At 49.0% G+C, this 26942-nt stretch overlaps 3 protein-coding genes across 3 annotated transcripts in view; 2 read left to right on the plus strand and 1 right to left on the minus strand.

The window, feature by feature from the left end:
* The first annotated feature begins 1819 nt into the window (after positions 1-1819).
* Positions 1820-2767, plus strand: LOC123035651 (olfactory receptor 2D2-like). Its single transcript, XM_044454063.1, has one exon. The coding sequence runs from the start codon at positions 1820-1822 to the stop codon at positions 2765-2767; it is 948 nt and encodes a 315-aa protein (XP_044309998.1).
* Positions 2768-9481: 6714 nt separating this feature from the next.
* Positions 9482-21712, minus strand: GSG1L2 (GSG1 like 2). The gene is made up of 5 exons (XM_044453857.1): positions 21418-21712; positions 14056-14103; positions 12914-13066; positions 10207-10318; positions 9482-9956 (listed from the first exon to the last, which is right to left on the minus strand). Exons 1-5 carry the CDS (start codon positions 21710-21712, stop codon positions 9662-9664), a joined length of 903 nt encoding a protein of 300 aa, XP_044309792.1. The 3' UTR covers positions 9482-9661.
* A 3220-nt stretch (positions 21713-24932) lies between these two features.
* The window catches only part of GLP2R (glucagon like peptide 2 receptor), a 49594-nt gene continuing 47584 nt past the window's right edge, over positions 24933-26942 (plus strand). Inside the window, exons 1-3 of the mRNA XM_044454064.1 lie at positions 24933-24966; positions 26311-26373; positions 26748-26839. Of these exons, the coding sequence (XP_044309999.1) occupies positions 24933-24966; positions 26311-26373; positions 26748-26839 (189 nt within the window). The remainder of the gene's footprint in view (positions 24967-26310; positions 26374-26747; positions 26840-26942) is intronic.

The following is a 26942-nucleotide window of genomic DNA, read 5'->3' on the forward strand; positions in this document are numbered from 1 at the left end:
TTCTATAGATGATCAGGAAAGGACTGGAAAATACCCTTGAAAATATCTTTATGTCTTTATATAATACTATGGTACAGCTGTATTTGGAGCACTGTGTGTTAGGAGCATGCACTGAATTCAGATGAATCCTAAACTGAATTGGACTGATTCTGACACATCTGAGAGATGTCCAAATTGAAGCAGATTCTGGTGATGTCCTCCAAAGTGGGCTAAGTCCAAATCTGAAAAGTCATGATTCAGAGGGACACAGAGAAACCCCGAGCATGTCTCCAATGATGGATACATCTCTCCTCAAGTCTCCCATACAAGGAAAACACCAGGGCAGGGAGAGGGGAAGACTGGCAGCTCCATTTTAGGTGAGAGTGACTGGTTTTAGAAAGGCTCTCAGATCCCAGGGTCTTGGGAGAAAGGAGTTGAAGTCATCTCTCTCAGACCTGATCCAGCCTTCAGTGCTCTGTGCTAGTTTTCTTTCTCTTTTGCACAAAAAGCACTGCCTGTCAACTGCTACAATTTTCCAAGTTACTTCACTAGAGCCACTTATCACAATTGCCATGGAAATGGACAGGTGTCACAACAAGCTCTTCTGGAGAGCTTCAGGCACCAAGCGTCCAACGCCTCTTCATCAGAAATGAAGCAGGGATGATCCCTTCGGAAAGGTGCACCGAGCTCTGCAAATTACATCCTATTCTGCAAAGAAATAAAAAGTGACCAGCAGTTCCCTTTGTTCAAAGGCATGTAGTACCTGAAATTTTATAGCCAGTTGTCTGGAATTTAGTGGCCATAATTCCCTCATAAAAGATTGCTTTGCTTGCTGATTTCATTCAGTTATGGCTAGCAGAAAAATATACCCAGGCATTCATTGATTTCCAGTCATAATCAATGGGAGGCATAAGGAGTTGGACTTCTGAATCAAAGATCCGGATTCAGGTCCAAATTAAAAAAGGCATCTCTGATTTGGTCCAAGTCAAATGGGGCTCTAAGTCTAATCATGTGATATATGCCCAGTTCTCCTGAGCACAGCTCTGGCTGTTCCACTGCAAAAAAGAATATGGCAGAGTTAGAAACAGAGCAAAAGGGAGGAATCAAAATAACCCAGTATCCAAGAAAGGTTTGAGCATTTGTGGGCTGCCGCCGGCACCGGTTCCTCCTCCTCCTCCTCCTCTTCTGCCTACTAAGAGAGGACATAATAGAGACATCCCTCCATATAAGTTGGTGCATAACTGTCCCACAATAAATGCCATCACAAGTATTTCCTGCATGGCCTTGTGACATTTTAAGAGAAACACATGACTGCAATACAATAAAGCACCTTTAGATGTCTCTCAGTGTTCAAAACTGGGAACTTGGTTCCAGAAGTTGTTTGCCTGAAAGCAACCTTGCTGTTCAGGTTGCAACAAAAATCAGTAACTTGCAAACGGCACAGTCAACAGGCATTTTTAGTCCAGAATGGCCATTCAAAGAGGTTGCATACCTCAGGGGAGCAGAAGATACCTTGCGTTGCAAAGGTGTGAGCAGAATTGCTAAAGTGAAAGAAAAAGCGGCTTTGCACACTCGCCTATGTGCTAGTTCTCCTTAATTAAAATCTTAATTAAAAGCAGGCATTTTTTACAGAACAAACTGTTACTAGCAAGGCAAGGGAGGAAGACTTGGAAAATAAGAATGAAATGGCATGGTCGGTAATTTTGAGATGGCCCTTTCTGAATTCCTGGGAGCAATATGGCAACGGCGCCTGGCATCAACAGCTTGCAGAGTGTAGCTGCCTCTGTGAGCTCTGAGAGCCCTCCCTTCTTCCTTCCCCAGCTCTGCAGGTGACCATCCAATGGGGCCGCAAAACCAGAGTGCTGTGGCAGAGTTCATCCTCCTGGGCCTCGCAGAAGGGATGCTTGCCGAAACCGCCCTTTTCCTCCTCTTCCTGGCAGCCTACCTGGTGACCCTGGCGGGGAACGGCACGATGGCAGTGCTGATCGTCACTGAGTGCCGCCTGCACACCCCCATGTACTTCTTCCTTCTCCACCTGTCGCTGCTGGACCTCTGCTACTCCTCAGTCACAGTCCCACAGATGCTGACGCACCTCCTTTCCAGGCACAGAGCCATCCCCTTTGCCCACTGTGCCTTCCAGATGTGCATCTTCCTGGCTTTCGGGATGGCCGAGTGCGTGCTGCTGGGCATCATGGCCTACGACCGCTACGTGGCCATCTGCCACCCCTTGCGCTACCCCGAGATCATGAGCCGGCGCTTCTGCAGCCGGGGGGCAGGCGCTGCCTGGGCGAGCGGCTCCCTCAGCTCCCTCATTGTCAGCGCCTTTGCCCTGCGCCTGCCCTACCATGGCCAGAACCACATCAACCACTTCTTCTGCGAGGTCCCTGCGGTGATCCGACTGGCGTCGGCCGACTACACTGAGGCAGAGGCAGCTGTCTTTGTCTTCGGCTCCCTCCTGCTGCTTCTGCCCTTCCTCCTCATCGCCACCTCTTATGCCCACATCGGGGTGGCCATCTGGCGCATCCGCTTGGCTGCAGGTCGCCGGCGGGCCGCCTCGACCTGCACCGCGCACCTCCTAGTGGTGAGCCTCTTCTATGGCACGGCGCTCTTTGCCTACATGAGGCCCAGCTCAGCCAGCTCGGCGACAGGCCAGGGGAAGGCTGCATCTGTTTTCTACGCTGTGGTGACCCCTATGATGAACCCTCTCATCTACAGCCTTCGAAACAAGGAGGTGAAGGATGCCTTAAGGAAATTATTGAGTCGGAAAATATTCTCACCAGAGACATGACTCTGTCAGAGGCTTTCCATTCTGAGCGCAGATATCAAGTCAGAAGGGCATGCAATTGAAGCAGCCTGCCTCTTTGTACAGGAAGGTTCAGCGTGTTACTGATGGATGGCAGGCTCTGGCCTAGTCCTGGAGATTTTCCATTTAGCCTTGATCAAGGTAGGCTTACAGTGCTGAGCTGAAGGGGTTACCTGGCTAGAGATGACATCTGAAGCCTATTTCCAAAGCAGCGCTATCCCTTGTCCTCTCTTCTGATGAAACCATTGGCCTTCCATGCATTTGCCGCAAATGAAAAGGAAAGCCTCAAGTGCAGGCATTTTCCTTTGCTGGGCTCACCCTTGTGACTGAACCTGAAAAGGCTGGGGCTGCAGCAGTGGGAGGGAAATATCCTGGCAGCGGCACAGTGATCGCCATCCCTGCTCCAAGGTGGGCTATGTCTGAGCAGCCAGCTCAGCCATGCAGGGCCAAGCCAACCAATCCCCAACCCAGGTTCCTCCTTTAAAGTAGGGGAGGGAGACAGGAGGCTTCCCTGGCCACTGCCGAACCTGCTCACTCTTTCCTGCAGGGAAGCGCAGGGTTGGTCCTACCCGTAAGCAAGGTGAGGCAGCAGCTGCGAAAGGGCAGGGACCACCGGCAAGGGACTAGAGGTCAAAGTAGTGTGTACCAGGCAGCCTGCTCTGCACTACCTAAATGAGTCTGCTCTCCTGAGGTGTGGTGGAGAAAACTGCCCCTCTCCAGGGCTGAAACAAGATGCTGCTGAGAGACCAGCAGCCTTCAGTACACAAAACGAAGAGTGCTGCCATCTTGGCCTTTGCCTGAGGCAGCAAAATGATTTGGTCCTGCAGTGGGGAAGCAAGACATGTCAGCCAATGGTTGTGGGGGGCATCTTCCTCTAACCAGTGGCCGATGAGGCCCTTCCACCTTCCTTTCCTTTGCTAGTTTCTCACCCACTGCTGTGGAGAGCATTGGCTAGGCTGAAGGGTCGGATGGCACAAACCAGGTAACCACAATTTTTGGCTTGGTTACCAGTAAACAAGCAGCCATGAGGCAGAGATAGCATGCAATAGGAACATGGAGGAGAAATTATTTCTCAAAGTTTCCAAACTGTGTTAAAACCCAAGGCCTTTTGGAAAGATGATTTCTTTCTCTGGAGCAATTTGAGTCTGTCTGCTTCTTCCCGCTGGGACACTCCTGAATCAAGTGGCATTGAGGCTAGCCAGAAATGGTAGCCTACTGCTCAAGGAGGCACTTGAAAGAGCTGATTAAGGCCCAGCATCCTGCAGGTTTCCAGGCTTCTCTGGGGGAAAGGATAACACAAAGCCCAAACCTACTACTTATCAAAGATATGAGAGCTTCTGAATTAGATTCACATCACTGTGAGCCTAATTCTAGAAGTCCTCATACTTATGAAATAAAAAGATGATATTAATATTCATTTGGAGAGAAAGATTTCGTATTTTGTTATATATTTGCTGGGAGGAACAGAACTGGTATTTTTCAAGTGAAGTAAGATTAAATTTAAACTAATGGTTCTCTGATGATAACTTTGTGTTGTTTATGAGCCATTTTATAGGCTTTGACTCATTATTCTTTTGTTATTATGTCATTTTTGTGCTTCAAGGAGTTTTGTGTAATAATTGAATTCATACAGATATGTGGATGGATTCTGGTTTCATTATTTCCTCTAAAGAAAAGCATTGCAACCTGAAATGTGTGGGGCCTTAATAAAACCTTTCAAGTGCAGCACTGAAGTCGTCTCATCTGTTCACTTAAAGCGGGTGCATGAATGAAGAAAAGTCATCTGCAGGGATTGCCTGACCATGAAAGGCCTCCCAGTCCTTGCAGTTTTCTCTAGATCACTCCTTCTAATGCCAACTGCTGATGGTGGGAGCTGATAGAAAGGGAGAGAATAGGGCTAACGATGAAACGGGGGGGGGGGGGTATCTGTACGCTTGCGCAGACCCCAAAGTTTCTAAACTGCACTAGGTTAAAAAAAAAAAATCTAAGGGTGGATGAAAGCAAATAAGTCAGCTAGCCAATAAGGACAGAACATGCTGAGCAGCCATGCGATGCTGAGTATTGGCTGGACAAGACATAGGAAAACTGGAAACTGTCTAGGTGGGAGGATGGAAGGAAAGCTGTCTTCTGGAAGAGGGCCTGGCTGGAGGGAACGTTCAGCGAGAGCCGTTGTGCTGGCGGGTGAGGGCACTCTTCAGGATGTGGGTGCAAGCGGTGCTTATTGAGACCAATACTGGCCTAGTCTAGTCATGCTGGAGCTCTACAGTGAGAACACATTAAGAACATGGGGGGGGGGGGGGACTGTGTCGTGGGTTTTGCCTCCCACTGTTTGCCCAGCAGCCCTCTCTTTGTTCCTGCCATACCCTTGTCAATATTCTCAATTTACTGGTAGTTATCCCTAGCAGGATGACACCCACCCACACGCTGCGGGGTGCAGACAACTCCATCACCCACACCCCGTGGCTGAGTATGGGTGTGTGCAGTAGTCACTGAACCGTGGGTTATCCTGTTGCCTGAACCTAGCTGAGAAAATAAACCATGCTGAATGACCCACGGTTCTCCACTCAGCAGCAACCCAGGGGTTACCTTTGTGGGTCGTCTGTAGTTATCTAGCTGTGGCCATCACACAGCATGAGAACTCCTGTTTCAACAACAACCCGTGGTTCAACTTGAACCCACACTCAACCCCTGAGGATCTCCTCATTCACAGTCTTTCCTCCGCCCTTCATATATTCCCATTCCCAGTCCAGGAAGCTGCCACTTGCCATTATATTTTCCTCTCTTGATTCCTCCAGCTACCTGCACTGCACCCACCCAGAGTTATAACAATTGTTGTCTTCTCTGAAGATCTCTTTTCCTGCACCTCACCCTGAAGAACATTGTCTTAGTGTTGGCATCCCACCACCACCACAGAGAGAAATCAGAATATACCAATGCCAGCTTCTGCCTACATAGTTTTTCTACTTGTTACATTCTACTTTTCTATGTTTTACATTTATTCTGAAATTCATTTTTCTTCCCTTTGCATTTCCAGTATTGTTATTCTGTTTCTGCCCACTGGTATTTCCACCCCCCACTAAGCCATCATTTCAGACTTTGATGCCTGACTTCCTTTCTTTGTCTCTGTCAAATCTCCCCACTTTGCTTTTTGTTGACCTCCGTTTTCTTGTTGATATTCCCTCTGACCCAACTATCAACCTGTCTTCTCTTGCTAGTTCTCTTCCTTTGATCTCTGCCTTCAGACTGATTTCCCTGTCTTGGACACTGTCTTGATCTTGTCCATATCCAAAGCTGTTCTTTCTTCAGCCTCACTATTAAGCAACTCCCTGCATTTATTTATTAGAACTGAGTGGTTCTAGTCCTCACTCAGCCATGGAGCCAACTGGTGACTCTGGGCCAGTCACAGACTCTCATCCTAACCTACCTCACAGGGTGGTTGTTGTGGTGGGGACAAGATTGAGAGCAGTAGGAGAATCATGTAAGCTGCTGTGAGTTCTTTGAATGATAAAAGCAGGATATAAATTTAATAAATAGCAAGAAAGGGTTGTGGTGCTAAGTGACATCCCAGTTAGTCAAGCATTACAATAGTGGCAAAATACATGCGTGGAATCACCCCTGGACGAAGGATTGCCGGCTTTCCTTTATTGCCCTGCTCCAGTGCCTTTCAACAGCAATTTGACTCACAGAAATAAAGCAGCTGATGTTTCCTCCATCATTTCCCCTTCACACCATGCAAAGGTTGTCCTACTGCTGCTTGACTGGACTCTTTTGCAGGACTGGCACTTTGGTTGCACAATGAGCTGACAAGGGATCAATGCAGGCCTGAAGAGGCCAGTCGCTTAACAAATTACAAGCAAGCAAAAATGTAGAACTGATCTGAACACTGCCAAAGCTATGTGTTGTTCATGCCTCCTGAAAGAAAAGCAAGCGTTCCCACTGTGTCTGTGGAATCATGTTAAAATGAAGAACACTGTCTCAAGTGTGGATGAACACCTTCCTTCGATTGCTTATAAAAGGCCAGCCTTTTTCATGTAAGGGAGTTGGTCCCATAGGTAATGGTGCAACAGCTTTCATTTTGCTCTTATGCCCATAATAACTTGTTAGAGAAATTTGCACATATTTGCACAATTTGTATTCCTGCTATAGGCTGCCTTGGAAATAAAGTACATAAATGAATAAATGAAGCATAAACCACAGAAGAGTTTTATTAACGCTCACATGACGGTGTGTATAAATGAGGACTGTTGCAGTGTGATCTTAAGAGTGCCAGTGCCTCTCATTTCACATAAGTGGCTAGGAGTATTATTGTCAAAGGCCATGCACACACTAACCTGGGAACCCGCCCAAAACACCTCTTAGTGGGACATTTGCAAGCGAACATACAGGGAGGTCAAGTTGTATCTATAAGGAACCCTCTCTGGGGATCGATGGTGTTTAGTCGCCGCAGCTGAGGCATCACCTTGAACCTGTGCTATCCCACACAGCCTGCCAGGTCAGACTAAAGCGCCCCTAGCTTGTTGGTCCAACATGGGCCGCTACCTGCGTGGCCATGACACCCCATGTGTCGCCAGCTGCCGGTTCTCCCATGGCACAGTCTGTGTGCTGCTAGGGACTGTTACCAAACGGTAGCTGGACCATTATCCAGCTTGAAGTTCTGGAACAGTGATAGAGATTAACTTAGCAAGCGATTCGGAAGAACCTAGTCGAGATGGGCCGTTCCAGAGGGGGTCAGGTCAGGCACACAGTGCATGAGAGCTGGCCTAAGCAATGGCTTTGGGCGGCTTCTTCTGGCCATGGCCCTGCCAGCCTGCATCAGGCCACTGTTCCCTCTAGCAGAGTCTTGAAGCAAAAGCAGCCCAGCACAACAGTGCAGGGCCGTGTGTCTTGGCATGAACACCAAGGTTATGGACACTGCTCAGTTAGCTGAGGGATGTGGATCCTCAGGTTTGTGGGACTAATACGGGCCACTGGTCATTTGGTCCTTTTACATCCTTTATGCAATGCCTGGCACTCAACACACACACACACACACACACACACTCAATGGTTGAAATGCCTCTCCTTAGGCTAAGTTCCAGTCGAGCTTGGTGCTAAAACAGGGTGGTATTTCTGGCCACTGCTCCTTCGCCTTGCCCATTTGAATGTGGTCCCGAGGCTTCACTGAACCAGAAACTGGCCCTCAGGCGAAAGAGCTTTGACTCCCTAATTCAGGTACATCAAGCTGAAAAGCATGGGCACCATAGCAAGCACGATGGGAACTTTCTAGAATATTGGTGGGCACCGTCTAAGCCAGGACAGCTGAAGGGACAGAACTCCCATCAGCACCAATCAGCACACCCAGTGCTAAGGAAGTTGTAAGTTCATTTGTTCAGAAGTCATAGGCCCAAACATCTGCAGAGCCACAAGTTGCCCACGTTGTTTCCCCTACCAGCTTGGTTCACATCTGAGGTGCACCAGTGCTGCCGTCTCTCTCCGCTTTTGCTGTAAGTCAAAGTAATCCCTCTTTGGCACAGCAAAGGAATGCTAGGCGAGGAATGCCAGCCCACGTCCATGCAAGGCCAGTGCTTTCCACTGAAACAGAGAGACTTCTTGGTGTGGGAAGCCGTATACAAAGGGCACCACCAGCACTTTGGCTTTAGCTATAATGCCAGTGATGTCCTGCTACTTTGGCTCCTACTTAAACCAGAATACGAGGCACCCTGTCACTGCGCCTTCTCTTGCTTTCGAACGAGGCCATCGGGCCCAACCTCCTGCTCAGTGCAGGATTCATCCTTTGAGAGGACCTTGGGTATCTGCGGCAAAGGCTGGCAACTCTGTCCTAGGCCCACTTCCCATGGGAAGGATCCTGCTTCAACTGCCACTCACAGCATTATTCATGTGAGGCGGAGGCAAGCCATCCATGGGACCTGCCTGATAAATCCTTCATAATCACTTCACTGTTTACCACACATTTGCCTGCAGCCAAAAGTATGGACCCCAGTTGGCAGCTCTCACGTCTTGGATAATAATTACCTGCTCAAGGGATTCCTTAACACCATAAAGTTAGAATATGAAAGTTGTCTTAATTATCTCACAGTAAGAGAACTTTTACAGGTGCCTCAGTGGGCATTATTAAAAAGTGCCTGGAAGTTTCTAAAGTGCAGCTGTTTGGGGAGTTATAAAACTTTACTCTAACAAGGCAGGTCTACCTAAGCAGCATACAGCTAAGCCCTCTAAATACATCTCAGGGCAAAACAAGTAGCAGCAGCTGGGTAAAGCAGAAAAGTTTGCCTCAGAAATAATAAATTGATAAACCCTCTGATTTAGCTTCATTTCATCGCTTCACTGAACAAACATCAGTGGAATTTCTCTTACTAAAAAGAAAGACATACATAAAGCAGTTTTCATGTATTACTGTTATTACTAGTGCTATAACTATTATTGAATGAATAAATAAAACTACTCAAAATGCTCTAACTGGAGGCTTGCAAGGTAGGGCCTGAGGTCAAGCAAAGTATAATGCTGTTTTAAATCTTACTGATTTCAGCTGCAGAGCTGCATGCTAGACCTGTGCTTAAAGTTACAATCCTGTGCCCACTTACCTGGGAGTAAGACACCTGAATAGACACAGAGAGGATTGCATTTTCAATCCACCACAGTGCCACTAAAATCAGTGGTACTTTCGGGCTTAATTCTGGCTGTGTGTGCCCTCAGTCAAGATTGGAAGCAAAAGGAAAGGGGGAAATGAAAAAGCAAAAGGCCTTTTTTCCTTGGCATTCTGTTTGTAAGTCATCAACAAGTTTTACAGCGAGAACAGCAATCCTTGACATACAAAATAGTGCATCAAGTCACCATAGGCTGCTTCCAGCCCTCCTGCCTCATCAACCCCGTAGCACATATTTAGCAATATTCTTCACAATGTGCCATGGGGATGTTATTCAGTTCTGCAAACGCTGTCGGAGAAGCCGGGCTGTGGATGTCTGTCAGGTGGTGCATGAAGTCCTCAGTGGTGCTGTGATGGATGGTGTCAATGTACATCTTCCAGGCCTTTTCTGGGTTGGAGGACTTGGATTTCACCTTTAACCTTCTCTCCAGTTTTTTCTGTTTATACTTAAACTCCAGAATTGTTTTTGTGTATCTGTTCATTGTGGTCACAGAGGAAGCCATGCAGCAGGCAAAGGAGACCCATGCAAGACTGTCAAAGAAGAGACAAAAAACATGAATGAAATGGCAGAACAAACACACACCTGCCTTAATTGTTGAGTGCCTCAAATACAAGTAACATAGCAAGTTATCCTGTACTGATCTTTGCTCAGTGGGCCCAATACTGTCCACAGCTGGCCTTTCAAGGACTCAGGAAGGGTGATGAATGTTCGGTGAGCCCTGGTTATCTCTTTATGCTTCTGCTTCTCCCCATGCCCCCCCCCCCCCGCAAATAAACCTACCAGTAAGACCAGCCATAATCCCAGGTCTGTGGGCGCCAGTCCTCTGGACCAAGATTGACAGTCATCTGAAATACTGTCGTATACATCATGTGAGCCACCATTCCTAGGAGACCTGAAATCACAGAGATGCTACCATGTTAGCTGCTGTCCCTTCCTAATTCAGGGCTGCATTTATCCCAGGTCTTTGAGGTATTAGGTCAAATGCCAAGAAAAACATTGCAAGGCAGCCTCCTTACCTGCTCAATATCAAATGCATTTGGTTGTCATGTTATAGTTTTGTAATGAATGATTTGGAGGCTTCATCTGAATCCTGTACACCTGAAAAGACTTAGCACTTGCAGGGATGGGTGGTACTTCCATCTCCTTGAACGTCCTTGGTATGAGACAGTGGCACTCACAAAAGGACATCTTCAGGTGTGGATGAGGGCAGAATGCATGGCCGTAGGCTGGTTTACTTGAGGCATCTTTCAGGAATTGGTGTCCTTAGAGGGAGTGCACCAGTTGACAAAGGAAGTTGCCTTCTGCCAGTCAAAGTATTAGTCCATCTATCACAGGACCAACTACTTCTTGGCACTGGCTTCCCCGGTTCTCGGCTGCTCCCTAAGCCTTTTAACTCAAGATGCCAAGGCTTGAACCAGTGGAGGCTGGTGGCCCCAGTGTAAGTGGGGCAATGCATCCACTCCATGTTGCTGCCTGAACTGTCAAGGAGCTAGACACAATGCTGGACCTTTCTCTCTCTCTCTCTCTCTCTCTCTCTCTCTCTCTCTCTCTCTCTCTCTGTGTGTGTGTGTGTGTGTGTGTGCGCGCGCACACATGTGTGTGATGGCGCAGGGAATAGGTCACAGCACTATGGATAACTCCTTTAAAGCTCTAACTAAAACCCAGAGCAGATGCATCATCCCACTGATGTTGGACCGATCAGCTTCCACTGGATTGAAACTAGGAACGATATAAAGTATGTGTGTTCTACTACTGAGCTACTGTTCATTCCGGCCTTCAGCATCCTTTTGCTGTCCAGATGCATTGGACCACAACTCTCAGGTGCTGAGACTTGTGGTCCAGCCCATGTGGATGACACCAAGTTGAAGAAGGCTGCTCTATCCCTTGCCCTTCACTGCAGCTACCTCCTTCCCATGGTTACTTCCCTTTCCCTGCTGCAATGGGCAGCATCACTTCTCACACAAAGATCTGTTGTGAATGGGGAGTTCCCATTCAACAGCTAAGTCTCCTGGGACCCCATCTCTTAAATGTGAGTCATCTGCAAAAACATCATCTCCCAGCCTGAAGCCTGTGGGTAGGAACTGCTTTGTCCAAGACTTGGAAGGCGAAGGAAGTGAGGAGGAGTGAATGCATGGGCCACCAATGGGCAGAGAGCATGGAGGGGGCCATAAAGCCCCTCTCCCTCTGCTGGAGGAGAAGCAGCAGCATCTCACCCCAATTCTTCTGCATTGGAGGAGTCGCTGGTCAGTGCTTGGGCTCTAGGACTGGCATATTTTTATAGGCTGGTTGCTATCCTTTGCCTGGCTATAATTTGTGTGATTTGGCAGTTTGGTTGCAATTATTGCATCGGTGATAATGGGCAGGCAGAAAACAGGAGAAGGAACACTGCAGAGTACTTACAGAGTTGTAGCAGCAGTAACAATACAAGCAAATAAATAGACTTCTCCTCGGTTTGACTAGACCTAGGATGGAAACGACATTGGCTCCTGGTGGCCTCATTGACCCTGGCATTTTAGAGGAGATAATGATGATGGGATGCCCTGCTCAGAAAAGGCTCAAGGCAACTTATCAGAAAATCGAGAGTTACAACAGAAGTAGAGATGTAGCTCAGCTCCGGTCTGTGTCATGCAGAAGGCTCTAGGTTCAGTCACTGGAATTTTCAGTTAAAAGGAGCAGGCAGCAGACAATGGGGAGAGTTTGTTCAGTCTCCATATTTAAGTGAAATGAACCAAGGTGTACTTCTCAGACTAATGTGCAGATCCCAACACAATTATCCTCTGGACTGTGCATTCGTTGAATTTTGCAATGAAGTTCTAGGGCAAACAATTGCGTACAAGTATGTGCATTTTACCTGGAAGTGTGTACAAAACTGGCTGTGTTGGGGAAACTGCATAGGAAACCTGTACAACAGGGGAAACTGTGTATGAAAATCAATGCAAATTTTGTGCATTTGATACTTCAGAAAAATCTCAGACTGTGGAAATCGAACTGAATGAACTTAGAGTTGAGTATATGTAAAGCTAATATGGATTGGAACTAGGCCCATCTGTCCAACCTTGGCCAGAGAGCCACCCCCAGCCAGAGTACTGGGTACAACGGACTGATAGGCTGACCTGAGATGAGGCAGCTTCCTCTATCCCTAACCATCCATGGAGAATCCTTTGTTCATTAACAAGGTGGAGTTCCTTTATAAAGTGCATGTCTTTGTCTTCACCCCAGGCTGTAAGAACAAGCAACACGTCCTAGTATAGCAGAGAGCTGGCTGTCCTCACAGAGAGGTGGGCACCACATCGATCAGGTACGATGAGGACCAGGCCACATCAGTGCATCCCATCCCCCCTGGCACCTGCCTGTTGGCCTCCTAGCCGGCTGCAAGACAGATGTAAGGGAAAGGCCCTTGCTGCCCAGCAAGGGCACCCTGACTTTACCCAGATCATTTTTGCTGCTGCTTCCACAGACAACCGAAGGGGATAAGACAGAGCTATACCTGCCAGAACGGTGAATATCGCAGCAAAGGCGTTGAGCTTCAGTCCGTCCAGGATGCCGATAGAATGGCAGATTTCGATCAACATGAGGCTGACGCCCATCAGGAGTAACGTGATGTAGAGGAGCTCGGCTGCAATGGACAACCACAGAACCCCTGCAGCGACAGGGGTGCGCAGCCCTGAGATGCCCGGATGTGCCAAGACGGTTTCACATGTCCTGAACTACCCTTACCGCTGCCTCTGCCACACACACATTGTGAGCTGGGCTACTTGTCAAGGGTCCATTCACAAGAGGAGATGGAGAAAGTTCATTTCAAGGTGCACCGCTATCTTATTCTTTGTGCTCCAGCTTTAGTGCTTTTAACACCAGCCCAATACAAAGAAACTATTGGGACCTACAACAAAATGTTCCAGCTTGGAGTCCTTTGGTTCAAGCTTTCAGCCAATCCATCCCCCTTTTTCTGTTCCAAAAACTAGCCACCATCCAGTTTACATTGAGCAGGCTCAGTCCCTGAGCAGTCTCTTCCCCCCACCCCTGGCTATGGCAGTTTATGAAATATTCCTTGTGCTTCTACAAAACTTGAAGTTTCCCCTGTTGATACCAATTGCCTATCCATGGTGATGCTGTTTTGGATACTTGCACAACAGCATCCCTTCCTGGACAGGAGGAAGAACGGGGACCTGCAACAAAAATTTGCTGCTATTTTGTGAGAGCCTTCAAGCTCCCCCATCTTGGAGGGGCAGGTTACTTCGAGAGAGCAGGAGGAGCTTTGCAGGCTGCTCTCAGTCCACACATTCACAGGTGACCCTCCTCAGGTGAGAAGCAGCTGAGCTGTGTGAAAGGAGCAGATCAGGGCAGATCTCTGGCCCTAGATAAGCCTGTCAGCCTGTTACTTGTGGAAGGGCTGAGGGGCCCATAGGCCCCTTTCCTTCCCCATAGCAAAGGCTCACGAGAGTCTTCTGTTCACGTGTTAAGATGAACACCTGCCTGGGAACTGGCTTGCAGCCCCCTCCAACTTGCTGTCCTGAGGAAACTCCCGTTCTCCTGCAGGGAGGGGTGCTGGGATTGCTTTTCCCATGATTCAGAACATGGAACTTGCAGATAGAAAGGGCAGAAACTGAAATAGTGACAGTATATAATTACCTCGATCTGCCGGGGGTGTCAGGCTGATAAAACTTCTACATTTCTCACCTATGAAGCATGTAAAATGTACAAAAATTATAGTTTAAAAAACTCCAAATGTCTCATCAACCAGCTTAGTCTCCCACCTTCCCAACACTTATAGGAACACAGCCTCCCACGAGTAGCAAGAGGAGAGTTGCAGGCAGATGGTGAGGAAAGCCAGAGGCCCTGAGGGAAAAACATACTCCAAGTTATTTGGAATACAAAGCCCAAGGGAAGACATCACAAGAATATTGACCCAGCTTTATCACTCTAAAATAAAATTGAGCTAATGCACTGTCATGCAAGATAGTTTGGTATGATTTCAGGGCAAAATTTCAGGGCAAAATTGCAAGCATACAGTTCAGCCACGAAGTGCACCTTTAAATTGTCACCCCTTGTCCCTGTAAAGTACACAAGGGTTCCTCGTCACTGCTCAGTCACACATATCTTTAAAAGGGCAAGCAAGACACATTCATACACAAAATGCCCATGGATACATTTCACATCTCTCATAATACTCGTACGTGAGTGTCAATAAAAAGTATATTCTTGTAGAAAATGTTCCTAAGAATCAGAGTCAATATAATTTCCAACAATGCTCAAAGTCTCCATCTAACTGATCAGATCCCCATTTATGGAAGCATAATAGAAATTGGACCTGGGACTTACAAAAACTTCTGGAAAAAATGAAATGGGAAAATATAGGCTCATACTGAAAGAGCTTTTCCAAAGTTTCACTTCTTCTAACTTTGATGCTGTCTAGATAGTCTTACAAAGGCTTACCCCAGCCTTGCCCAATCTGGTGTAACCAGATATTTTGGGTTACAACTTCTACCATCCCCAGGCAGCATGGCCAATAGCTATCCTGGTTGGGTTGATGGGTGTTGTTGTCCAACTCACCTGGAAGGCACCACCATGAGAAAGGCTGACTTAGATTCTGCTTCTAATGACTCCAAACATGTACCTTGCCACCACTGGCTCTTAATTATCTTCCAATCTCAGATTTCTGAGTGTGCTGTTCTGGGTATCTCATGGCCAGGCTAAACCCTGCTGCCCCTGTTTTAATCACAAGGGCCTGGTCTAGGCAAGGCAGCTTACTTCAGATTCAAGAACGCTTAGGCAGAAATGAAACCACTTGTGTCAAAGCTGATAGGCAGTTTATTCAATGAAATGAATGCACACTATAAACATGGTAAGGAAAGTTTACACAATCCTTCTCTGTGGCTATATTAGTTCCCAAAATAGGCCGGGGGTGCAGCACAGGCCCCCAGTTTCTTGAGGGAGTGATGCACCAACTCCTTTCTCAGGCTGAGAATGAAAAGCAGTGTATCTTGCCACAGATTTTACGCAGTGCCTCTCTCACACCATTGCAGTTCCTGTCGGGGTGCATGCAGGCTCCTCTACCCCTTCCTAGGAGTGAAGCTACTTCAGTGAGGCAAACAGCTTTGCTCCCACAGCAAAGGCAGTCCTTGTCTACAGAACAAGCAGGGAAGGCAGCTTCAGGGCTATTAGCCCTAGTGCTCTTCCTAACAAACTCAAGACCAGGAGGCCTTGGCATGCCTTCCTGGCTTTTGGGCAGCAGAAAAGATCACAATGCCACCTCCTGAACCATAATAACCCCCTCACCATACTTCTGGTAGAACCCATCCAATGCAACCCAACTCCCAAATTCTGTCTTGCTGATAGAGATGGTACTTTGGCTTCTCTCTAGAAATCTGGGGGTTATCTTAGAGCCCTGTCTTTTCTTCTGGCTTCAGCACCAGGCTGAACCGGTGCCTGGTTGAGGTTATGGGCTGGATGAGGGCCAATAAACTAAGCCTCCATCCAGATAAGACAGAAGTCCTGTTGGTGGGTGGTGCGGGTCTCCAGGTAGGTGATTTTGACCTGTCCTGGATGGGGTGGCACTCCCTCTAAAGGACAGGGTCTGCAGCTTGGGGGTACTCCTTGACCCAGAACTGTCGGTGGAGTTCCAGGTGGTGGCGGTGGCAAGGAGTGCTTTCCTACAACTTCGACTGATCCACCAGCTGCATCCTTACCTGGATGAGCGCTCCCTAGCAACAGTGATACATGCTCTGGTAACTTCCCGCTTGGATTACTGCAATGGGGCTGCCCTTGAAAACGGTCCGGATACTTCAGCTGGTACAGAATAGAGCTGCCAGGATGCTGATGGGGACCGGTCATTACTCTCACATGACGCCAGTCCTCTACCAGCTGCACTGGCTTCCAGTTGAAGTCCGGGCCCAATTCAAGGTGCTGGTTTTGACCTATAAAGCCCTAAACAGCTTGGGACCAGGATACCTAAAGGAACATCTCCTTCCTTATATGCCCACATGCCCCTTAAGATCTATGGGAGAAGCCCTGCTCTGGGAACCCTCTCTAAGAGAGGTAAAAAGGTCATCAACTCAGAGTAGGGCCTTCTCTGTGGTGGTGCCCAGATTCTGGAATGTGCTTCCCAGAAAGGTATGCCTGGTGCTAAGCCTATACCCTTTTCGGCGCCAGGCCAAAACCTTTTTATTTAAATGGCATTTTAAAATCAACAGTTTTTAATGTTTAGTTGCTCTTGTTTTGTTTTGTGATTTACTGTTTATTGTTTTGTTTTATACATTGTTTTGTTTTTAATTCATTTATTGGAAATTGTTGTCTTTTAAATTGTCCTTTTAAAGCATTGTAAGCCGTCCTGAGATTTTTATATAATAGGACAGCATATAAAAGCTTTTAATAAATGAATAAATTGGACATCACTCCTGTAACTGTACAAGATCGGGCTACTGCGCTGGCGGCATTCCTCTGTGCAGTTACTCTGTGTGGGCGGCTGCTTGAAATGCAACAGTGCAAAACCGCTTGAATCTGCACAACTGGCTCCCTGCGCTGTTAGAACAACATCAACCCTGCCAAGTGTGTGTGTGTGTGTGTGTGTGTGTGTGTGTGTGTGTGAGAGAGAGAGAGAGAGAGAGAGAGAGAGAGAGAGAGAGAGAGAGAGAGAGAGAGAGAGAGAACACTTGCATTTCCTTTTGACACCCCTCGCTCAGTGTTTAGAGCAGGGGTCTCAAACTCAACTTCCCTGGGGGCCCCTGGAAGTAGAGTCTGGGTGAGGCTGGGCTGCATCAAGTATCCCACCACCGCGGTGGGGGTGGGCCGCTCATCCCGCGTGGCTCCCGGAGGCGCTTTGAAGGCCGCAGGGCCCCTCCCCTGTGCCCAGCTTGGCCTGGACATTGGCCCGCGGGCCGCGAGTTTGAGACCCCTGGCTTAGATTGTAAGTTCCTCGGGGCAGGAGCTGATTTCTGTTACTTTGTGAAGGTCCTCTGCATTGATGCTCCTGCACATATACATATGAACATCTCCTACTTGCAACCCCAGCAGCAAAATAGAAAGCCCTTCTATTGAACGAGTGGGTTTTTGGGGTGGCCAGCTGTCCTTATCGAGGACAGATCTCAATAAGAAGGGCTTTTAACAGAGAGAGAGAGAGAACCACAAGAACGGCAGCCCATCAGCACCCGCAGCGACTGGACAGCGGACTGGAGAGGGGTGCTCAGTTCACCTGGTCACCTTCTTCCACACCACGCTGAGATGTATGGTATTTTGATCAAATGTAGAATAATGATTTCTGAACTTGCAATTATGATACAAATTAGCAGGTGCAGCTTTGTAACAGAGACTTCTCTTTTGGCAAAGCATAAACGGTCACCCTGATTCTGAGCCATGCCAGCTGGTCTTGCGCCGCAGTTGCCACGCTGATGCAAATCATACATTTTGACAGGCAGTTAATAACTCCGGATTGTGGCTGCCCAGCTCATCACTGGCATTCCCCTGACTGCTTAGACACGAGTTCACTCTCCCGGTGGAAAACAAGGTCATGATGAAGGCAGCAAAGTTGGGTCAACATCATGGACGAAAAAAAATTACCTTCACAATTCATAATAAATGAATTGCCTCAAATGTTCCATATTTCCCAAGAAGAAAGGTCATCTGAGTAGCCTGGGGGCAGGGGGTGCAGAGAGGAAATTATGCCTAGGGGGCTGCTATTCTCCAATCTAAGACTTCAAGTTATTTTTCCACAGGGAAGAATTGCTGTTTCTCACATAGTTTGTTCAGAAGATGCTAGCATGGGAACTGGGTGGACTTCTCCTGGCTGAAGAGAGTGGCATGAACAAGAAGGCTGTTGGGTCCAACCCCTTGTGGGTGCAGGACACCAATTTGCACCTTCCCACTCAGATGATGGTCCAGTTTTGCCTTGAATGCCCCTTGTGGGGCTCAGGGAGCTCATGACCTCCCTGGGAAACTGGTTCTGCTCTGAAAGTTAGGAAAATTTTCCTGATATCTAGCCTAAATCTGATTTCCTATAAGTTAGGTCCATTATTCCGTGTCCTGCACTCTGGGATAATCGAGAAGAGATCCTGTCCTTCCTCTTTGCCACAACCTCTCTGTTACTTGTAGAGGGCTATCATCTCTCCCTTCAGTCTTCTCTTCTCAAGGCTGAACATGCCTTCTCGCAGGGCTTTGTTTCCAGACCTTAGATCATCCTTGCTGCCCTCCTCAGAACCTTTTCCAGGTTTTCTGCATCTTGCTTAAACTGTTGTGCCCAGAACTGGACACAGGCCTAACCAGTGCTGAGTATAGGGAAACTAGTACTTCATGTGATTTGGAAGCAATACTTCTATTAATGCATTCTAAAACAGCATTCGCCCCTTTTGCAGACACACCACATTCTTGGCTCATGTTGAGCATGTGGTCTAGAACAACTGAATCAGAAGGGGGGCAGCAGGACTGCCTTGCCACATTTCATGTCGTGAGCAGAGCCGGCTGGAGCCGGGGGTCAGACTAGACGTTCCGGGAGACCCCTTCTGACTAGCTCTGTTTCTATGTTTCTATGAAGGAAGTGACAAAGTAAATATACATGCCCATGTACGAAGAGAGGGAAGGGCTCAAGTCCATTGAGTTCAGAGCCTAAAATGATCCAACTGCAACCGACATGTTGTCAGAAGTTATCACATTAGCATTCGCTGTACCAGCAGAATGATAGCATGGACTTTTCTGGTGGGCTGTTGGGGAAGCAGATTCAGATATCACCCTGCATTCCCTGTAAGGTGGGCTAGCTTGAGGCCCCCCCAGCTGATGCTCAGTCATTGTGGCTTCCAGACGTTTATGGCTGAAGCATGAAAGGCAAGTTATTTCAGCCACAACGTGCCTTTTTCTCATTAATATGAATAGTTTGGGAGCAAAGAAGTGTTTTCTGGGGAGAATCAGCCACCTGCACCCACTCATTTTCATGAACATATGCCCCCACTTGACATTCCTCATAAATACAGTATATCTCTTGCTCAGGAAAAATGGTTTTCAAAGTACTGAGAGTGGTTAGGGGTCAGTACTCCCTCCCCACTCCCTCCCCACGGCTGACCAAGTGCCCCCTGCAAACACCATCCCACCCACTGCAAGTGGGGGAAATGCAGGGTTAGAAGTCCTGTATATTGCCCGTAACATTTAATTCCCCCATGGAATTAATTATGCTGCTAACTCTGGTGAAATATCCAGTTAATATTCTGATTAGATATGTGGTGTCTAAAGATTCCACATGTTTTTCATCAAGGAGGGTTTATTTAGATCTATCTTGATACTACACAGACAATATTTAAAAACAAAGAATAACATCAAGTCTACTCCCACTCTTAAAAGCCTTTGATTTACTAGTGCAACTAAAAAGCAATTATGCCATTTCTTTGCTGCTGCACTAGAACTGATGCTTCATACTTGCTCTCTATCTGAATAAATAGAGTATAATTTTTTCTCCTTCTCTGCCCGTCATATTTTTAAAGCTGACTTTTGCCACAATCACTCAACTGCTTCTTCCAATTTCTATCACTAAGCGCTTCTGATCGTTTGTGTATGGGTTAGATACACACCCTTTTAAGCTGTTTTTAAAACCTATTTCTGGTTGCTTTTATTTTTTTTTTAAAAGGCTGAAATGGATGGTATATGAACTCTGCCAGACTATTTCTAGTTCACACAAGATATTGTTCACCTCACCATGAATTCTGTTGTGTTCTGGGGATTCCTTCCAATATACACAGTGTGTGTTAGACAGTTACGGTCATTTCTCCACCTATTAGAATGGCATGGAGTGTCTGGTGGGTGATCCGTAGAGAAAAGTGGGACTTAACTACCAACATAACCTTCAGAAACAACCCCTCAAGCGATGTCATGCCACAGTAGAGCAACATGTATTACATGTATTTGTGTATTTACAGCTACTTGGTAAAGTCAAGAGTACTTTAGAATCAGTATTTTGGGTGTGCCCACAGGAACACACACCTATAAGTGATTGTGCCCATTTTACAGATTTAGAAACACTGGCTTCAGGCAACTGATGAGCAATCACATCGCAGGTCTGTGGCATAGCTGGGATCTGAACATAGGTTTCTTTCTTGACTTTAAGTCTAATATACGAACCTTTAGATTACTGAGAGTATCGTCATGCATGTCTCTGCACAACACTCCTTGCCATATTTTATCGATTTAGGGCAGAATCCTGCGGTGGATCATGGGGTTTTGCAGAGTCCTGGCACTAAGGTGCTGGAATATCCTGGCTTTGGTGCTGGAATCCAAAGGCCAGGTCTCCTCCCTGCACTTGGAGAGAGGGGAGCGTAGCCACGCCGTGGGGTGAGGAGGAGAGGAAGCAGGGGCCTTGGACTTAGCACCAGCTCCCACCAATGCCCCAGCCTCCTTCCTGGCACGTACTCTAGGTGGATAAAGCCTGCCACCCAGGCAACGTGCTCAGGGCACAGTGCAGCATCTGGAGATCCACACTACTGTGCCAGCCACTGGATGCATGCAAGCCCTGAGTTCCGATGGAGCCCTTATCTGACCTGCACCCTCCTTCCTACCTGGAATGCACTCAAGCCCACTTGCAGTTGCTAACGTAACTTCATAAAAGCAACCGAAAAACAAACGAATAAAAGCACGATGAGATCAGAGTAAAACAGGGACAGCCTCCAGCCCAGTAGATCCGCTTACACACCAACACACAACACCTGTGCTTAACAACCATTCACTGTCATTCCCTGAAATCCAGTGTGGCATAGTGGTTAAAGTGCTGGAGCAGGACTGGGAAGACCTGGGCTCCCGTCCCCACTTGGCCATGAAGATGAAGCTCACTGGTGACTTTGGGCCAGTCACTCACTCTCAGCCTAACCTACCTCACAGGGTTGTTGTGAAGTTAAATGGAGAGGAGGAGGGTTGCAGAGAGTGCCGTGAGCTCCGGAGAAGGGGGAAAGAGGCAGGATGGACCGAATCGACGCCCCCGCTGGCCCAAAGCGGCCAGGGGAGCGGCGGAGGGCGGCCACTCACCTGCCCCGTCGAGCGCCTCCTCGCAGGAGTACCAGATGCCGGCGTGGAACTTTCGGTCGACGAACTTGTCGTCGCCCGTCTCCCAGATGTACTGCACCGCGTTGCTGTCGTTGGCCCCGGAGCTGTTGAAGCGGATGCAGCGCGTCCCACCCCTGAGCTCGCTGCAGAAGGGCTTGGCCACTTTCCGGGTGCCCTCGCACCAGTAGCTGCTGCCGAAGGCTGTGATGGAGAAGGCGAGCGAGAGCAGGCTGAGCGAGAGGGCTGCCGAGGCTCGCTGCCTCCTGCCGGCGCCCATCGCCCGCGAGCTGCCTCCGCGCCGAGGCGGCTGAAGGCGGCGGCGCGCGGAGAGGCTGGAGGCGCCGCCGCCGCCGCCGATGCGCCCTCATCTCAGCAGCCACGGGAACCCCCCCCCTTCTCCGGATGCCGGGCCCCCCACCGGCAAGCCAATCGTCTCGGCAGCTCTGAGGGGAAGAGGAGCGGGTGGGCCGCGACGCCGCCCGGGCCAACGGGGGCTGTTCCCCGAGAGAGCTTGCTTGCCGGGGGAGAGCCCTCGATCCCGCCAGCCGGGCTGCGAGGTCAGTGCTGCCACAGTTCGGCACCACTTTCGCTGGCAAGTGTGTCTCTGGGCATATACAGAGTGGATTGCTTTCCCAAAGGGCTACCCATAACCCACCTGCAACACATCACGGAAAGGATCTTCCAGGCCAGATGCTTCAGGCAGCGATGCCAGCTCAGCACTTAGTGACCATCGGCGACAAATCCTAGCCTCAAAAACGAGAGCATTGAAGCCTCTCTGGCCAGACTGGGAGAAGATTATAAATGAAATGAGTGCAAGAGGGAAAGCACACGCACACACCTGTTCTTTCCTAGGAATTAGATTAAGTCCCAGGGAAGCCCAGAAGATATACACAGATTTCTTGAAAAAATGCTTGGGAAAGGTGCCAGCTTGTTTATCTGTTTTGCAAATCCTCATTTAGCACCTTCTTTGTAAATAGTGCACAATCAGGAGCCCAGAAAATATGCTGGACAAAGGCTGGTATCCCTTTTCTGTGAGATAACAACTATTCGGGGCTCATCCCTGCCATCTGCAGAGCTCCCACAGCAGTCTCTGCTGCCAAGGGACCATCCAAGACTGGCATGTTCAAAGGTACCTGGTCGATCCGGGTGGCATGCTCAGAAATACTGAAAGGCACTCAAAAGCTCCATGGGCCGGGCAGTCTGCGAGTGCCGGGGGACGCCTCTGCAAGGGCCCTCCAGAGCTGCTCTCGAGCACTCAGGTGAGTGCAGGAACTGGTCCATCTGCTCTCTCTGAACCTCCCTGCACCCCGAAAACAAGAGTAATGTGCTGGCAAAAGCTTGGCTTATGGACTTGAGGGCTCGTGCCTCAGTGCAGTGAGGCACCCACTAGCTGCCGGCTCCAGCCCATCCCTGCTTGCCGGAGGGGGCAAAACAACACTGTCCTAACTTGCAGGGCTGTTAACAAGGCTGCTCTGGGGGTACCTTGTGGCCACTGTGTCACCAGAGGTCCTAGTTGCCACTAGAGGAAGGCTGGTTTGCCCCCCGAGTCTGCCCCTGCAGTAGGATAGCCTGGCCATGGTTACCCACACCTTGCTAAAGCTCCTGGCTGGATAGAAACATAGAAACAGCAAGTCAGAAGGGGCCTCCCGGGCCATCTAGTCTGACCCCTGGTTCCAGCCGGCTCCACTCATGACATGCCCACCATGTGCATGTCCAGCCTATCTTTGAACACCCGCACCGATGGGGCCTCAACCACCTCCCGGGGAAGCCCATTCCACACCCTCGGGGTCCTGACTGTCAGGAAGTGCTTCCTGGCATCCAAATGGAACCTGGGTTCCCTGCGCTTGGGTGACTGCAATGTGTTGTGCAGGCCTTTGGAAAAGGCTGCCCCTCGCCAGTTCTGAGGCAGCTTCACAGTCTGCCCAAGCCCAGTGCAGAGGGCCGGGAGCGCGTGTTCCGTCTCCTGTCTCACAGCTTGAAGTTCACCTCTGCTGCCCTTTGAGTTGGCAGCTCCATCTTGCCCTGGAGTCGCCTGGGGAGGAAGGTGGCAGGCCAACTATATGTGGGTGCGGATGTGCATGTGCAGTGGGGTATGATGAACTGAATGGTGTGCAAAACACCTGGCCACGGGGAACACACACCACGCCCATGGAGAAAGCGCACAGAAGCTGTCCACAAAGAGGGAGTGCGGCAAATGTTCTGCTCCGTATGCGTAATCTCCACCAGGACTTGGGAAAGGGCTCCCACCTCAAGTGCATTTCGTACATTCATGGAATCACAGAAGAGCAGAGTTGGAAGGGGCCAGAAGGCCATCAGGTCCAACCCGGGGCTGTTGCAGGACACCGCGTTACCCCATCCCACTCAGGTGGCTGTCCAGTCTCTTTCTGCATGTCTCCAGTGTGGGAGCGCCCACCACCTCTCCAGGCAGCTGGTTCCACTGTTGCATTGCTTGGGCAATGTTCCACCTGCAATCCATGCCTACTCTGGTCAGTAGCCAGAGCCGCCCAGAAATACGACTTTAGGGTCCTATTGCAGAGGCGACCACCCATTGCCGGCAAGCCTCGTGCAGCCTGCCATCTGGTTCGATGCAGCCCACGGTGTCCCCTCCTGCTGATCACCCATGCAGTGAGCCCCACTGCTCAGCTGGGCAGAGCAGCAGGTTCTGCGGAAGAAGTTTAATCAGCCTTACAATCCTAATGAAAATCAGCCCACCCACTCTCTGCTATAAAAATTAGTAAAAAGCTTAATTGTGCGATGGGAGAGCCGTCTTCAGAATTGCAGGACTGTGAAGGGTTAAGCCTTCCCTGAGCTAGTCTACTGTTCAGCAGGGAACAATTGAACAATGGAGAAAAGACAGTCTTCATTTTTATTTGCAGCTCCCTGTGCCCCTCTACCCACTGCTCAGCTAGGTGGATAGGTGGGGAGCGCGAAGGGTGTATGAAGCCTCCCCTCTCCCTCTCCCTCTCCCTCTCCCCCTCCCCCTCCCTCTCCCACACACATAGTCCAGAGAGTTTGGAAACCACCTCCCAAGACTGGGAAAAGCCTGAAATTACTGGTTTGACAGGACAAAAAACAGCAGCAAACCACTCCATGGGTAAATTCAGCTTGTTTGCAATGTAAATATAACCCTTTGGACATGGCTTGGCGCTTAGAAAGCATCAAAGGGACCCAACTCAGTTTGCAAGCAAGCTAATTTTGCCTGCTCAAGTTCTTTGCAGTTGCTCAAGTGGGGACATGCTGCACACCCCGGCTCTCTATAGGGGAACGGCGTGACGCACGGCCTTGTGATTTCATCATCTGAACCTTCCTGCAGCATCACAGAATTGTGCCGGGGAACCAGCTCTCTGGTGGCCACGCGTCACCTCTGCAGACCCCTTAATAATCACCAGTTCCATCAGCACTACAATTATGCCAATTGCTTTGTATTTTGGGAAGGTGGGAATCAAAATATTTGGGCAAGTATCGGGCTGCGAGAGACCACAGAGAGATGGGAGACAATGTCAGAGGAGAAGCAGCAGGAGTGGGGGCAACGTGAGCTAAGGTGTGCGGAAAGGAATAATGAGCAGTCGAGCATTCATAAGACCTGCACATAATCCATCTTCTTACCACAGTCATGAGGTCTAGAAGGCAGTTTTGTTTAAAATTTGAGAGATGAAGCAGGCTAGCGAGCCCACCAGAGAGCACAGGTGCATGAGGCAGAAATCCCATTTATTTCGGCTGATGCCTTTGCATTTCTGGATGTGAACAGCAAATACCAAATAAGAGACAGTGGAAAAATGTACTTTAGATAGTGCCCAATGCTGGCAGGGAAAACAGACACAGTTGCCACCAGCCTGCGTCCCAGATATTCTTATCCCCTATCCAAGAAGGGCACTTTCCAGGAGAAACCAGGTCAGGTGGCCTTCCCGCCATTATAGCCCCTCCATCTTCTGTCAATATTGACAGCTAATAAGCTGGCTGGGTGAAAGGCTGGGGAGGATGCGAAAGGGCTGTGTCCTCCCCAGCCTTTGATTAAGGCACATGATGGATGCCTCTGGAGAAGCGTCTGCAGCCCCTGACCCGTCCGTGCCGCGCTCCTGCAGTTCGTGGTGTCGCAGTCATGCCGAGTGCCTCTTCAGAGGCACTGAATCAAACGAGCCACCCCTGCTCCTGGAGGACTATAATGCAGATCGGTAAACTTGAAAGATTGCTTTCAAACTCCACATTTGTGCATGTTAAAGATCCTTTATTACCGAGCATAAAAGTTCTTTTCAAATATAGCCATTTTGCCAGTTGATGCATAATTTAGTTATGTCATGATTTAGATTGTGTCTATGCACAGACTTGCATAGACAGAGCACTTGGGTGTTAGTCATTCCAAAACTACGAGAGGAAATAGACCTTCCATGCACCGCAACCCTCGCATTTCAGTTTAACAGGGTTGTGGCCCAAGTTCATTACTGTAGGCTTCCCAGTAGCAGCTTGGTTCCTGATTTAGAAAGAGAGCTGGAACCCAGAGACTGGCTCATGGTGATGGTAATTAAAGGACAATCAGGGACTTTCAGAACAAACTAATTTCTTTTTTTCTAAATCTATTTCTCAGGCATGCATCCGTTTAGCATGGGCGTTATGTCACTGCTCAAACAAACCAGACATTCTTTCCGCAAAAGTAATATGCAGCTTGTTGTCACGGCACCACGATATTTTTAAACAGGATGTTTTCTTGCTTCGTGAACGGAGTGCGGAGGTGGTATGGTTTGAGTGCAGGTATGGAGTGCTGAGCATCTGGGGTGCTGCTGCAGGAGAAGGTGAGGCAGGCCTCCTTGTCGACAGACAACGTGGAACCTTGGGACTCTGTGAAATCAGGGAACCGCGTTCCTCTCCTTGCAAATCCAGGCTGCATCAGCTGTGTCTCTCTCCAGAATCTCAGCTACGATTTCCACGCCTGTGCCAGTGCTGGTAAATTAACTGATCTGGGGCCAGACAGGACCTGTGATGTTTATCAAGCATGTGATGCGCTACTTAGCTTGTGTGTGTGGTGGGTGGGTGGGTGGTGTGCATGTATGTATAGCTCTGTACTTGTCGTGTCCAAAAGGACAGAACACGAGGGAGAAGGGAGAAGCACCAGACTCCTTCCCACCTTTTGCCAGCTCATTCCCACTTCTGCAGCCGGGTGAGGGGAACACAGCCCTGCGCAGGGTGAAATGGATTTTGCTTCCTTCCCCCAACGCTCCATCTGACAATCAAAGCAGATTCTCTCCTCACCTCCAGATGTTTTATAGCCTAACTGGTGGCAAGTGTTGGTCAATGTGCTCCCGTCTCGTTCCGACAAGGTGAAATCCGGCTCCTTGGCAGGGCTTGGAACACCAGCGTGGAGCAGGGCTTGTCCTATGAGGGGGAGCAGCGGAAAGGGAACCGTGCCCGGGTAATTTGCTGTGCCCCAAGAGAGCACATCCCCCTCGCAAGCAGGGATGGCAGAGGCTGATCTTGTCAGTTCTTCCAGTTCGCTTGTGTGTGTGCCGGCAACG

The sequence above is a fragment of the Varanus komodoensis genome, unplaced genomic scaffold (assembly GCF_004798865.1).
Source record: "Varanus komodoensis strain SLA01 unplaced genomic scaffold, ASM479886v1 scaffold7_1, whole genome shotgun sequence".
NCBI lineage: Eukaryota > Metazoa > Chordata > Lepidosauria > Squamata > Varanidae > Varanus > Varanus komodoensis.